This window comes from Pezoporus wallicus, unplaced genomic scaffold (genome assembly GCF_028554395.1).
Source record: "Pezoporus wallicus isolate ANWC-B61680 ecotype Strahan unplaced genomic scaffold, APGP_CSIRO_Pwel_v1 contig_4847, whole genome shotgun sequence".
NCBI lineage: Eukaryota > Metazoa > Chordata > Aves > Psittaciformes > Psittacidae > Pezoporus > Pezoporus wallicus.
In genome coordinates this window covers 946,055-960,801 of record NW_026642717.1, presented here as the reverse complement: position 1 = coordinate 960,801, position 14,747 = coordinate 946,055, and the positions used below count along the sequence as shown (strand labels likewise).

The 14,747-nt window shown below is 42.2% G+C and overlaps 1 protein-coding gene across 1 annotated transcript in view; it reads right to left on the bottom strand.

Moving 5' to 3' along the window:
- MDN1 (midasin AAA ATPase 1) overlaps nt 1-14,747 on the bottom strand; it is a 102,710-nt gene that overhangs the window by 63,687 nt on the left and 24,276 nt on the right. The window contains exons 18-29 of the mRNA XM_057432107.1: nt 14,037-14,181; nt 12,584-12,680; nt 11,000-11,113; nt 10,193-10,340; nt 9,852-9,962; nt 8,957-9,105; nt 8,303-8,481; nt 7,735-7,943; nt 1,598-1,744; nt 675-816; nt 413-547; nt 198-336 (exon numbers count right to left, since the gene is read on the bottom strand). Coding sequence (XP_057288090.1) covers nt 198-336; nt 413-547; nt 675-816; nt 1,598-1,744; nt 7,735-7,943; nt 8,303-8,481; nt 8,957-9,105; nt 9,852-9,962; nt 10,193-10,340; nt 11,000-11,113; nt 12,584-12,680; nt 14,037-14,181 — 1,715 coding nt within the window. The remainder of the gene's footprint in view (nt 1-197; nt 337-412; nt 548-674; nt 817-1,597; nt 1,745-7,734; nt 7,944-8,302; nt 8,482-8,956; nt 9,106-9,851; nt 9,963-10,192; nt 10,341-10,999; nt 11,114-12,583; nt 12,681-14,036; nt 14,182-14,747) is intronic.

The window sequence follows — 14,747 nt, the reverse complement described above, 5'->3', positions numbered from 1 at the left end:
TGTTAAAGACTTGTGCTGAAAGAGATGCAATTGCTTCCCCTCAAAAGCAAACTGTGAAAAACAGCAGTGCAAGTCTGCCATGAGAGAGGCTAAATGTCCCAGATCAAAGAAGCACTGAAGCCTGCACAATCACTTTGTGTCTAATTTGGTGTCTGGCATAGCACTGCAATGCAGTGTGGTATAAAAAGCAATGTTACCCAGTGTCTCCCACCAGCAGCACTGGTTCACCAAACTCCAGGGCTCGTCCCACCAAAACAGCAAGTCTCCTCATCCCTCTAGTCCAGACAATATGGTTAAAATCTCTGTCCATCACCGACATCCGCATGGAGGATTTAGCTGCACAACACAAAGCAATCCATCAGCTTCAGTCAAATCTAGAGAACTACCAGTATGGCCCTTCTAGAAAACTCACCCAGTAGCTTTTTGACACTTTCTCCTGAGAAAAGAGACTCAGGATATATTTCTTTCTTGAAGTGCTTTTCAAGGACACTCTGAATAACATCCACCTCCTCCTGTTTCCTGACTCTGCCTGCCAGAAGCATAAAACCTATAAAACAAAGGAAGAGGTAAAGCAATTACTATCTGCTTAAGCAGCAACAAAAATTTATGCTTAAGAACTAGAGTTAGAAATCAATTCTACAGACAGTTAAAAAACCTGAGGTAGCAGGGCTCACCATCATTTGCTAAGTGCTGAAGCCAATCATACTCCTTCTCCAGCTGTTCTGCCAATCTGTACCTTTCAGCCCAGCGAAACAGATCCCGCAGGGTAATGAACCCATGCTTCCCAGCAAACACCGTTGAACCTCTGCGATAAGACTGTCATAAGAACAAAATGTGAGCCATTTTTTCATTAACCTGACTGAATACTTAGAGCAAAACTAGTCAGACCTCTCAGATGTGACATGTCAGCCAAACTGTACTAAAAAAAGAGTCTAGCACAGTCATGACTCCCAAATTCAAATTACCTTTAAGCAGTTATTTGATAGGTACCAGAAACAAAATAATGCAGATAATAATAGATAAATAATAAATAAAAGTATTGACAAGAAAATAAGTACCTGGAATAAAAAAAAAAAAAAAACCACAAGCAAAAAATTGGTTCTACAACAAGATATGCTTTAGCACTTTGAAGTGTGCTCTGGTTTGTGCTACTGCAATTAAAATACAAGACTGCAATTTAAATATGAGACAGTTTTAGCTGCATACTAACTGTTACATGCCTGTTAAACACAAGAGTGTCAGAACACACCCAAAATTATTACTTGCAAATAATACCAAATTTAGCACAATCCAAAGACAGATAAAAAAACAATGCTGTACTTGGGATCCAGAGTAAGGGATTATTTTATACATCAACTCCAAAGGCCGTTATTAATTTTTTTGTTGATAGTTTTCCCCCAAATCTGACATGACCTCCCTTGTTCTCTAACTTAACCACCAAACTAAGTACTCCAATGGGTTCTCTTCCATTAATTAAGTTTTAGGTTTTTAAGTATCAGTTAGCAACACCTCCCCCCGCAAAAGAAATTTCTGTTACTTTGTGCTGGAATATGCTTGCATATTTTGTCTTCTACAAAAAGAAGAAAGACTCTCATACTTGCAGGTCTAACATGACTTTGACAAGCTTGCTGCAGTAAGAAGGTGGCAAACTGCACCGTTTGTGCAGGATGGTTTCCAGCTCGACACTTGGCAGTTCATCAAAATGCAGTTCCACAAAACGATTTCTGAAGGCTCTAGACAAAACCTAAAATACGAGAACATACTATTGTTTTAACTTTTTCCTTTGATATTCCTCACGTTATCTATCTTCCCGTACACATTCAAAGGAAATATGGAGAGTGTCATAGTGCACAAATTGGCACATCCACAGAAACACTGAAAGAAAATGTAAGAGACAGTCTGGATGAGGACAAGAGCTTTAAAACGTGTTGCATTTTAACTGTGGTAGGCAGCTAAGTACCAAACAGCCACTTGGTCATTCCCCTACAATGGGATGGGGGAGAGACTCAGAAGGGTAAATGTGAGAAAATTTGTGGGTTGAGATAAATGCAGTTTAATAGGTAAAGCAACAGGAGCACACAGAAGTAAAGCAAAAGTAGGAATTCATTCACCACTTCTCGTGGGCAGGCAGGTGTTCAGCTATCTCCAGGAAAGCAGGGCTCCATCAGGCACAATGGTTATTTGGGGAAACAAACATTGAACATCCCACTCTTCCCCCTTCTTCCCCCAGTTTCCATTGCTGAGCACAGCATCATATGATATGGAGAATCCTTTTGGTCACTTGGGGTAAGCTGTCCTGGCTATGTCCCCATGCAACTTTTTGTGCACCCCCAGCCTACTAGCTGGTGGGAGCCAAAAACATCTTAACACTAAGCACTGCTCAGCAGTATCTAAGACATCCCTATGTTATCAATACTGTATTGGTCACAAACCCAAAACACAGCAACGTAACAGTCACTATGAAGAAAATTAACTATTCCAGTCAAAATCAGTACAAACTGGACACCCATAACCCGAGTCAAGTATCTTCTCCAGTACTTTTGAGCAAGAAACACTGAGTCAATTCTTCTGCAAGTAATAGAGAAGCTGACGAGAGGTGCCATGCTTGACCTCGTGCTCACCAACAGTGAAGGGCTGACTGGAAATTTGACGCTCCAGGGTAGCCTTGGTTGTAGCAATCATGAGATGGTTGAATTCGAGATCCTCAGGACAGTGAGAAGAGCTTGCAGCAAGCTCACTGCCCTGGACTTCAAAAGAACAGACTTTGGCCTCTTCAGGAACCTGCTTAGTAAGGTTCCATGGGATATAGCCCATGGGCAGGGGGGCCCAAGACTCTTGGTTGATATTCAAGGATCGCCTGCTATAAGCGCAGGAGTGCTGCGTCCCAACTAGAAGGAGTGCAGCAGGAGGGCCAGAAGACCTCCTTGGATGGATAAGGAGCCCCTCAGGAAACTTAAGAGGAAAAAAAAAGAGGCTTATAAAAGGCGGAAGCAAGGACAGGTGGCCTGCGAAGAATACAGGGATGGTGCCTGAGAAGCTAGGGACCAGGTTAGGAAAGCTAAGGCCCAGTTAGAATTAAACTTGGCTAGTGATATTAAAGATAACAGGAAGGGATTCTATAGGTATGTAGCAAATAAAAGACAGACTAGAGATAACATGGGCCCTCTCTGGAAGCTATCAGGAGAACTGGCTACACAGGATTTGGAGAAGGCTGAGGTTCTGAATGATTTCTTTGCCTCGGCCTTCACTGGTAAAGGCTCCAACCACACCACCCAAGTCTTGGAAGGCAGATGCAGGGACTGTGAGAATGAAGACCTTGCACCCACTGTAGGAGAGGATCTGGTTCGAGACCATCTTAAGATCCTGAACATACAAAAGTCCATGGGACCTGATGAAATCCACCTGCAGGTCCTGAAGGAGCTGGTGAATGAAGTTGCGAAGCCACTGTCCATCATATTTGAAAAATCATGGCAGTCAGGTGAAGTTCCTGATGACTGGAAAAAGGGAAATATAACCCCCATTTTCAAGAAGAGGAAAATGGATGACCCAGGGAATTACAGACCAGTCAGTCTCACCACTGTGCCTGGCAAAATCCTGGAGCAAATTCTCCTGGAAGGCATGCTAAGGCACATGAAAATCAACAAGGTGCTTGGTGACAGCCAGCATGGCTTCACGAAGGGGAAATCCTGCCTGACCAATCTGGTGGCCTTCTGTGATGGGCCTACAGAACTGATGGACAGAGGTAGAGCAATTAAGAATTAAGGGGCAGGCTGGCAGGGGGGATACTGTTGTGAGTGTCTGTTACAGACCACCAGATCAGGGTGAGGAAGTTGACAAGGCCTTCTACGGGCAGCTGAGAGCGGCCTCACAGTCACAGGCCGTGGTCGTCATGGGGGATTTTAACTTCCCTGATGTTTGCTGGAAGGACCACTCGGCAACCCAGCCACAGTCCAGGAGGTTCCTCCAGTGTATGGATGATAACTTCCTCCTGCAAATGGTGGATGAGCCAACCAGGAGAGGAGCGCTGCTGGATCTCATCCTCACTAACAAGGAGGGTCTGGTCGAAGCAGTAAGGGTTGAGGGCTGCCTTGGTTGCAGCGACCACGAGATGGTGGAGTTCAGGATCTTGTGTGGTAGGACCAGTAGAATAGCAAGTAGAATTGCAACCCTGGACTTTAGCAGGGCAAACTTTGGCCTTTTCAAGCAATTGCTAGGGGAAATCCCATGGGCAAGGCTGTTTGAAGGTAAAGGGGCCCAAGACAGTTGGTTGGCATTCAAGGATTGCTTTTTCCAAGCTCAAGATCGGAGCATCCCGACACGTAGGAAGTCAAGGAAGAGGGCCAGGAGACCTGCGTGGCTAAATAGGGAATTGCTGGGTATGCTCAAGTGGAAGAGGAGAGTTTACAGGTCGTGGAAGGAGGGGCTGGCCACTTGGGAGGAATATAAGGCTGCTGCTAGAGGATGTAGGAAGGCAGCTAGGAGGATTAAGGCCTCCTTAGAATTAAACCTGGCGAGAAGGGTCAAGGACAGCAAAAAGCTTTTTCAAATACATGGCAGATAAAACTAACACCGGACGCAATGTAGGCCCACTGATGAACGGGATGGGTGCCCTGGTGACAGAAGATACAGAGATGGCAGAGTTACTGAATGCCTTCTTTGTCTCTGTCTACTCTGCTGCAGGCAGTCCTGAAGAGCCCTGTACCCCTGAGACCTCAGATGAAGTCAGGTCAACCCCGCTAATGGGTTAGAGACCAGTTGAGCAATCTGGACATCCATAAATCCATGGGTCCAGATGGGATGCACCGGCGGGTGCTGAGGGAACTGGAGGAAGTCATTGCTAGACCACTCTCCATCATCTTTACCAAGTCTTGGGAAACAGGAGAGGTGCCTGAGGACTGGAGGAAAGCAAATGACACTCCAGTCTTCAAAAAGGGCAAGGAGGACCTGGGTAACTAGACCAGTCAGACTCACCTCCATCCCTGGGAAAGTGATGGAACACCTTATCCTTGGTGCCATCTTAAGGCATATCAAGGATAAGAAGGTTATGAGGGGCAGTCAACATGGCTTCACCAAGGGGAAATCATGCTTGACCAATCTCTTAGCCTTTTATGAGGAAATAACATGGTGGATGGATGATGGCAGAGCGGTGGATGTGGTCTACCTTGACTTCAGCAAAACATTTGACACAGTCTCCCACAGCATCCTCACAGCTAAATTGAGGAAGTGTGGTCTGGATGATCGGGTAGCGAGGTGGACTGCGAACTGGCTGAAGGAGAGAAGCCAGAGAGTTGTAGTCTATGGGGCGGAGTCTAGTTGGAGGCCTGTAACTAGTGGAGTGCCTCAAGGGTCAGTACTTGGACCGGTATTATTTAGTATATTCATCAATGATTTAGATGAGGGAATTGAGTGTACTATCAGCAAGTTTGCTGGTGACACTAAGCTGGGAGGAGTGGCTGACACGCCAGAAGGCTGTGCTGCCATCCAGCGAGACCTGGACAGGCTGGAGAGTTGGGCAGGGAATAACTTGATGAAATCTAACAAGGGAAAGTGTAGAGTCCTGCATCTGGGCAGGAACAACCCCAGGTTCCAGTACAGGCTGGGGAACGACCTGTTAGAGAGCAGTGTAGGGGAGAGGGACCTGGGGGTCCTAGTGGACGACAGGATGACCATGAGCCAACACTGTGCCCTTGTGGCCAAGAAGGCCAATGGCATCCTGGGGTGTATTAGAAGGGGGGTGGTTAGTAGGTCGAGAGAGGTCCTCCTTCCCCTCTACTCTGCCCTGGTGAGACCGCACCTGGAATATTGTGTCCAGTTCTGGGCCCCTCAGTTCAAGAAGGACAGGGACCTGCTGGAGAGAGTCCAGCGCAGGGCAACGAAGATGATTAAGGGAGTGGAGCATCTCCCTTATGAGGAAAGACTGAGGGAGCTGGGTCTCTATAGTTTAGAGAAGAGGAGACTGAGGGGTGACCTTACTAGTGTATATAAATATATAAAGGGGGAGTGTCACGAGGATGGAGCCAGGCTCTACTCAGTGGCAAACAATGATAGGACAAGGGGTAATGGGTACAAACTGGAACACAAGAGGTTCCACTTAAACTTGAGAAGAAACTTCTTCTCAGTGAGGGTGACGGAACACTGGAACAGGCGGCCCAGGGAGGTTGTGGAGTCTCCTTCCCTGGAGACATTCAAAACCCGCCTGGACGCATTCCTGTGTAACATTATCTAGGTGTTCCTGCTCCGGCAGGGGGATTGGACTAGATGATCTTTCGAGGTCCCTTCCAATCTCTAGCATACTGTGATACTGTGATCTACCTGGACTTGTGCAAAGCGTTCAACACTGTCCCACACAACATCCTTGTCTCTAAATTGGAGAGACATCAATTTGATGGATGGACCCCTCGGTGGATAAAGAACTGGCTGGATGGCTGCACACAAAGAGTTGTGGTCAATGGCTCAATGTCCAGCTGGAGACCAGTAACGAGTGGTGTCCCTCAGGGATCAGTGTTGGGACCGGTCTTGTTCAACATCTTCGTCACTGACATGGACAGTGGGATTGAGTGCACCCTCAGCAAGTTTGCCGATGACACCAAGCTGTGTGGTTCGGTTGATACCCTGGAGGGAAGGAATGCCATCCAGAGGGACCTTGACATGCTTGTGAGGTGGGCTGATGCCAACCTCATGAGGTTTAACCATGCCAAGTGCAAGGTCCTACACCTGGGTCAGAGCAATCCCAGGCACAGCTACAGGTTGGGCAGAGAAGAGATTCAGAGCAGCCCTGTAGAGAAGGACTTGGGGGTGTTGGTTGATGAGAAACTTAACATGAGCCGGCTTCAGTGTGCGCTTGCAGCCCAGAAAGCCAACCTTATCCTGGGTGCATCAAAAGGAGCACGACCAGCAGGTCGAAGGAGGTCATCCTGCCCCTCTGCTCTGCTCTTGTGAGACCTAACTTGGAGTATTGTGTGCAGTTCTGTTGTCCTCAACATAAAAAGGACATGGAGCTGTTGGAACAAGTCCAGAGAAGGGCCATGAGGATGATCAGGGGACTGGAGCACCTCCTGTATGAAGATAGGCTGAGGAAGTTGCAGCTGTTCAGCCTGGAAAAGAGAAGGCTGCGTGGAGACCTCATAGCAGTCTTCCAGTATCTGAAGGGGGCCTATAAGGATGCTGGGGAGGGACTCTTCATTAGGGACTGTAGTGATAGGACAAGGGGTAACAGGTTAAAACTTAAACAGGGGAAGTTTAGATCTGATATAAGGAAGAAGTTCTTTACTGTAAATGTGGTCAGGCACTGGAATGGGTTTCCCAGGGAAGTTGTGAATGCTCCATCCCTGGTGGTGTTCAAGGCCAGGTTGGAGGGAGCCTTGGGTGGCATGGTTAAGTATGAGGTGTCCCTGCCCATGGCAGGGGGAAGGAAGTAGATGATCTTAAGGTCCTTTCCAACCCTAACTATTCTATGATTCTAAATATAATATACATGAATTCCAGTTCGGTAAAACACTTGTATCTCAATTACTCTAAAATTAGAAATTTGGTATTTTTCAAAAACAAGCAACTAACCTAAACAGAACCAAGGTGTACTGAAAGTTAGTCCACAGCCACCTCAACTCTCTACCTCTTAAAAGTTTCATGTTAATTCTGTGCTATGCATCAGAAAGTTTTCACATCACACTTCTATACATGAGAGAGATTAATCCTCTAGCATCACAGCTACTGAAAGGAAGAGGTTATACAGACCTTTCTGCCACCATAGAGTCCTGGAGGATTCTGAGTAGCAAACAGCATGAAGCGAGGGTGAGCTTTAACGAATTCCTGGGTCTCAGTAATGAACAGCTCCCTGTTATCATCTAGCAAGCGGTTGAGAGCCTCTAAAACATCAGTGGGAGCCAAATTCAATTCATCTAGAACAATCCAGTAACCTTTTCTCATTGCATCTATGAGAATTCCTTGGAAGGAAAAGAAAAAATCCTAGGTTAAAAACCTAACAAACTAAATATAACAGAAGCATGCATTCAGATACTTTTAGTAACTAGTTTTCACTCAGTATAAATGCTAACCCAGAATCAGAAGCAACAGTGCTAGTTAAATTGTTGAATTATCTTTTTTATGTCCAATAGGATAAGCATGAGGAAAACATGAACTCTTAAAACTCACTGAAAGTCACATAAGTGATTATCATTAATATGCAACTACTAACTTTATGACAGGTTTTCTCTCCATTGTAATAAAACAGACAAGCAGAAAACAAGAAAAAGCCCAGTGAAATGAGACAGGAATTTGGACTAAATATAATATGCTCACCCACCTTCCTTGAATACCAACTTCCCAGAGGTGTCTGATGTATAACAGCCAATATATTCCTGAATGTCAGTGTGCTCATGATTGTTAATCCTTACACAATGATTCCCAGTAGCAGCAGCCAACCAGCGAATTAAACTGGTTTTACCAACAGAGGTCTCACCTTGAATCAGTACTGGGTGAGACCTGAAAGGCATAAACAAAAGAGTGGTTTAGAAGCACCACTCATATCTTTCTCATATACAAGATATCGACATTATTTGAAATTTTCACAGATCTACATCACCAAACTAACATTACCAAAACATCACCACTTAACTTGTTTGTGATATCCAGGGTCATAAACTAACATAAGTAACTTTACTCTCAAGTGCTAACTGCTACCCATGATGAATTACATGGCAGTATGAAAAAAGCAGGTTATTATAACGATAAATTTCTAGATTATCATTTAAATAAAGCTAGGTATTGCAGTAAGTCAGTTTAAGCAGACAAGAAATACATGTATAAATTAAACCCACTGTATAATGGAAGTTAACTGTAAAGTAGAAAAAAAAAGGACACTACCCATGCCAAACAATAAAGGCTAAACAATGACACTAGAGGCCCAAAGAAACATCTTTAACTTAATTTTTTAATGGAAATGTTGAAACAGACTTACCCTGCAGACACAACTCTGGCAATGTCTTTCAGATTAAGCTTAACTGAAGGGGTTAGCACGTAAGTCTCATCTACAGTAGGTTCTTTATCGCCAGCTGAAATCCAGTATCCTTCTACAAGTACAAATTGTCCTCGGGGTTTTGGTATTTGCTAAGGAGACATGACAGAAATAACAGATTATACAAATGAGCTTTAATTTGCTAAAGCTACTGCTACAATTACTGCTACACCACTGCAATGTATTCTGTAGGAAGTTATTTTACTGAGCACTGCAGTAAACACTGTCTCTTTGACACAGAATGCAAATTATGGGAAAAGACTGACCAGATTATTTCAAGGTCATGAAGCAGGAATCCTTGGCAGTGCCACGAAAGATACAAAAAGTCTCAAGTCCTAGCACTGAATTTTAAAGTATGCTTCCAAGCAAGAAATTGGCTTTTACCTTTCTATATCCATAGGATTTTTCTAACATGAAGGGTTTTATTCCAAAATAAATACCTATGTCTTACAACTGGCTACCCCATCCCACCTGCACAAGCCCCCATGCAAAACCATGCTGAGCTCCCAGCATTAGTGAGATTCTTCCTTTCCCATTAGAGACAAAGCACAGATGTTTGCTTCATATCCATATGCTCTGCATTTGGAGTCTAAAAATAAAAAGCCTGTGAAAGCTTCCTTATTTTTTCATATTAACAAACGACCTAGCCAACATATGGGCATTTCAAGCAGAAGTAAACATTTATGAAGGTACAGTATAATTTTTTTTTCTAGTTCTTATCTTTATAACATGGGAGACAGGACTGTGAGAAGGAAATGTAGAGGCAAAAGGCAGATAACAGCTCAAAATAAATTCTACCCTGAATACTAAATAGCTCTATATAGGCTTAGTTACATACCTGCTTGAGAAGGCTTTTGATGTTGCCAGAGACTATATGCTGGCAAATTAGCTTTTGAACTACTGGGTGAGAACTTCTGTCAAGCTGTGTCAGGAAACTCAAACAGAAGCCCTAAGAAGAAGAATTATTTTGAGGTCAGAAAACTCAAACAGAAGCTCTAAGAAGAAGAATTATTTTGAGTGATAACATAAAAAAAAAAAATCATCAGGGGAAAAAAAAAAAGGTGAGGGGGAGACATAAAAAAATAATTTGTTTACTACTTTGCTTAGAAGACAGGATTATCCTTTACCCAGTCTTTGTAGTGAATACACAGTGGAACAAACCCCAACAAAGGTAATCACCTCATAAAGTGAGCGTGGTATGCTGCTACATGGATTAGATGCTGCAAATTTCAATGCCCTGCAAAGTGTACGGAGACTATAGTGAGGTCTGTGGCCAGTTCCATCCACCAGCTTTGCTTCTGCTTCCTTTCTCACAGATAAATAAAAGCTACAAAAATAAGAAGTTACATAGTGTTGTTACTGATCAGACCATAGAATCATAGAATGGTTAGGGTTGGAAGGGACTTTAAGACCATTGCTCTAAGGAATGAAATCCAAAGTATGAACACTTAAGCTTATCTACAGCTGTCGCCTTCTATAAAACCTCCAGGTTAGGAAAGCCATGCCAAACTCTGCCATTCACAGCCAGTGAAGCTAAGCAACAGAATATTTTAGAACCGTATTTCTGAGAAGGCATCACTGTAAATTCAAAGTATTCTAAACACATAATAGTTCTTCTGGTTAATGCAGTGAGATAGTACACCTTAAACTAAGGGCAAGAAAGGTAACTTGATAAACACACAAGACTTTCATTGGTATGTTCTACAGCAACAAATCATTTCAGTCTCTCAGATGGGAATGAGGACTGCAACAGCGCTTTTTAACTGGTGCTACCAATAAAGCAGTCTGAGCAAGTAAACCTCCTCCACTGAAACCTTCAGAATGAAGAGGAGGGATGTCTACCATCTTGTTTCCTAAGACTATGCAAACCACTGTGCAGGGAACATCACAGTGTTTCCCAAAACAGTCTAACCACAGACTACAGTTACATACTTCCTTTTTATGACTTATTACAGCAAGGATTTAAAGATATTACAATCAACTTACTTCACAATTCCTTGTACTGTATTTTTATTCACATTCAAGCCTCTCAAATAATCCATAATAAGAATCTGCAAGTCTCCTTCATGTCTCAATTCTTCCACATAAAGTTCAGTAAACCTGTAAGAATCAAATCAATCTATAACAATTCAACAACTGACCATATTTAAAAAATCACGTTGTATATGATTCTTACAGTATATAACATTTAAAATTTTGTAAGCATCAGAAAACTAAAGGTTATTTGACAAGTCAGACTCAAGAACTAGAGTGACTAAAAAAGGGGAAAAAGGTATTAAATACTTTTGAGTAATATAACTGAATTATTTTAACTTAGTAGAATGAAAATTAACTATTGGACTGAGTTTTTTAAGATTTTAAATGAACACTTATGAGATATTACCCATTCTAATTTTGTTATGACTAGCATATCCAGGACTAGCATATTTAGGTTGTTTTCTACTTTTACAAATATCCAGCTCAGCAATGAAATGAGAAAACTTGACAATAAGCAAAGGAAAATCATCAGCAGAACATGTACTCAAGTGAAGTTCTGGGTATCTTTAAATATGTCAACAGCATGTCTGATATTTAGTACGCTACACTATCAACACATAGTTAGTGAACATATTTTCTAAACATTAATTAGTCCACTATATTTACATTGGGTGTTGAATAAGAGTCTGCAGCCCTTCCATACCATGCATTACAACTGCAAACAATAGCTCAGGACACACTATAGCAATCCCAAAAGAGCTGAGCAATACCTTCAGAGGGGTGGACATTTTTGACAAATATATGCAAAAAATGCAAATATAAACTCATTTAAACTTAAAAAGTCATGCTGAAGTCTCCATTCTTCTGTATTACACTGACTTTCACTACTAAGCCAAGAGAGCTAATAGCAATTAAACCTTACTTTACCACTAATAACTACAAATGAGTAGCTGCATATACTTCATTACTACAGCCTTGCACAGTGTTTATGAATCTGGTAAGGGACTGTGTTTGACTTCTGGTACTCCTCAGGGGAGCTGCATCAAATACAAGCAGAAGATCCTTGACTTCAGGAACAGGTTATACTGAAGAACGTATTTGCAACAACTCCAATTCCCTGGCTGCAGTTTAAATGCCTGAAGGTCACACATCAAATATTTTGAATATCACACAAACATTTTTGCAAGGATTATCAACACTCCTGAGTCATCAAGAGAAAGGCTGCTAAGGAGACACAAAGCTCTGGTCTTTATTATCCCCATCAGGAATATAAACTGCTGTAAGTAACATTCCCAGACACTAACAGCTTAATTGCAAAGAATGGTCATTCCCCAACCCTTAGTGACACCACTCTACACCATGGCTAGACCATTTGCTCATGCTCAGCAATTTTACAGAAGTATTTTCCTGATGTTGTTTTATGAAAAACCTTCACCACGATGTGGAAAGCACCTCACAGGAAGTTAATTTGAGTTTAGACTTACATCCTCGGGCTTCAAAGATGACATTCTTCACTGGGTCAACTCATAAAGCTAGTTAAACTCTGAAAAAGGCAGTGACTAAGTATTTTGTCACAAAATCACTATTTCTTACCTGTTTCTTATTCCTGGAGGAAGATTTCTCTTTCCAACATCTGTAGCTGGATTCATGCATGCAAACAAGCGAAAATCAGGGTCACGAACAAGAGGCTCTGAAGTAAAACAGAAATGAGAGACAATGTTAATGCTCAACACAGGATATTTATTACATTAAATAAAGTATATTTTATTTAAGCCAGTTTTCTATTACTGCATTACTACATGCCAGGGTGAAAAGTTTTCAGAGAATGACCCCACATAATTTTATCAGAAGTATCTCTGCATCTTCCCAACAGTCACAATCAAGTGAAACCCTGACCTTCATTTGTGCATAGCAGGATGTTTTAACAATGAAAAACATTTCAAAAATCACATAAGCCCTAAACTTGGAACTCCTTTTACCTCTTCCAGAGCAACTCCCAGTGCTTCCCTCTGCCAGGAAGAAAACACAGCCTAGGAAGCTCATACAACATTTGTCTCTATCTGTATCTCCAGAAAAACAATATTCAGCAGTAGCATTTTTTAGCTTTACCTCTGTTATGCATCTGGCTAGGAAAGAGTTGACTTTTTTCACAACAGCCCCTGTGGTGCTGTTAAGAACACACCAATGTTTCACTATTGTTGAACTGTGCGGGCACTGCATCAAGGGTTTCTTTTTTCCCTGCATTTTGCCTTCCCTCCCCCAGCAACAGGCTAGGAGTGAGCAAAAAGCTAGGAGGGAATGCTGTTGAAACAGTTCACCCAAACTGGCCAAAGCCATATTCCCTACCATGTAACATCATGCTCAGCAGTAAGAACTGAGGTAGAGGAAGAAGGGGGTTGTAATTTTTTGCCTGACAAGGTGGCTGTCTCTTAGAGACTGGCCAGACTTTGGTCTGCTTGCAGGAGCTGGCTAGGTGACTGCCTTTGTACCACTCATTTCACATGAGTTTTCTTGCTTTTGTTTTTCCTGTTCTCTCCCCTCATCCTGCTGGGTGATGGTGTGGTGGGAGAAGTGAGAGAGCAGCTGTATGGGTGCTTAGCTCCTGGCTGGGGTCAACCCACATGGACTCAGAAAAAGCAAAATATTTGTATGCTTATTTCTAGCTGGATAGTATATTCACAGGATCAGTGAAAAACAATTACTACAGTAGCAACTGAACCTCACCATCCATCAAGCCACCTCACCTTTATTTAAAAGAAAAAAAAAAAAAAGAAGGTTATGATCCTTGAACAATCTTTAGAGACAGCTAAGCTTACTAAGGACACAAGAGAGATCGGCTCCTTGTAGAGTTTGAAGAGGCAAAAGCTACAGTTCCTGCATGCACAAATCTCCTGAGCCACAGTGAACTACAACTACCACTTTTTGTGTAAAGAACACATGATTCTCTTCTGGACACATTCACTTTAATGATAAATGTTCCTAAATTATTTTGAGTCATATAGAGTAGGGAGTTCAATTAATTGGATAGCAAGCACAGAAATAGTACCTGTGTCTCCTCTGTCTAGTAACACCAGCGACCCAGATGATCCTTCCAGTAAACCACTCAGGCACTCCAAAGTCTCTGCGGCAGCCAAGTTAATCTCATCCAATAAAATCCACTCACCCTTTTTTACTGCTTGTGCCAGAGTACCCTAAAAAGTAAGATCAATTTGTTAATCACATCACTAGCAATCAAGTGAAGCACCCATATGCTGGAAATACTTGTTTTACAGTCTGTGGGTTGATTACACAAATGGAAATTCAGACTTTTAGAGCAATAGCAGTTTTACTGCTCTCCCTCAATAAAAGCAATTATTTTGCAAGTCACAAGTCAGTTATCACCATTAACAGTTACCATTTAGAGTGGCTCAGATAGAACTAAGGTGCATAAGCTTCACTGACACCACTATGAAAATAAAGACAGTTAATCCAAAGAACTCCAAACTAAGACACAAACAATATTACTTTCCTCAGGGAACTGTGTCTTATTGATTAAAATTATACTTAAGTCAAAGGTTCTCCAGCTATTATACTAGTAGTTCTGCAACTATTACAGTAATTTTTTAGAAAGAGAACAGTCAACACTTTACACACTTCACATAAAATTTGAAAGCATATATTCAGACTAACTGGGTGACAAAGAACAATCATGCATAAACCATCATAGTTTCTCCTAATCACACTCAAATGTCATTAGAATATTATACCATGGGTTTGA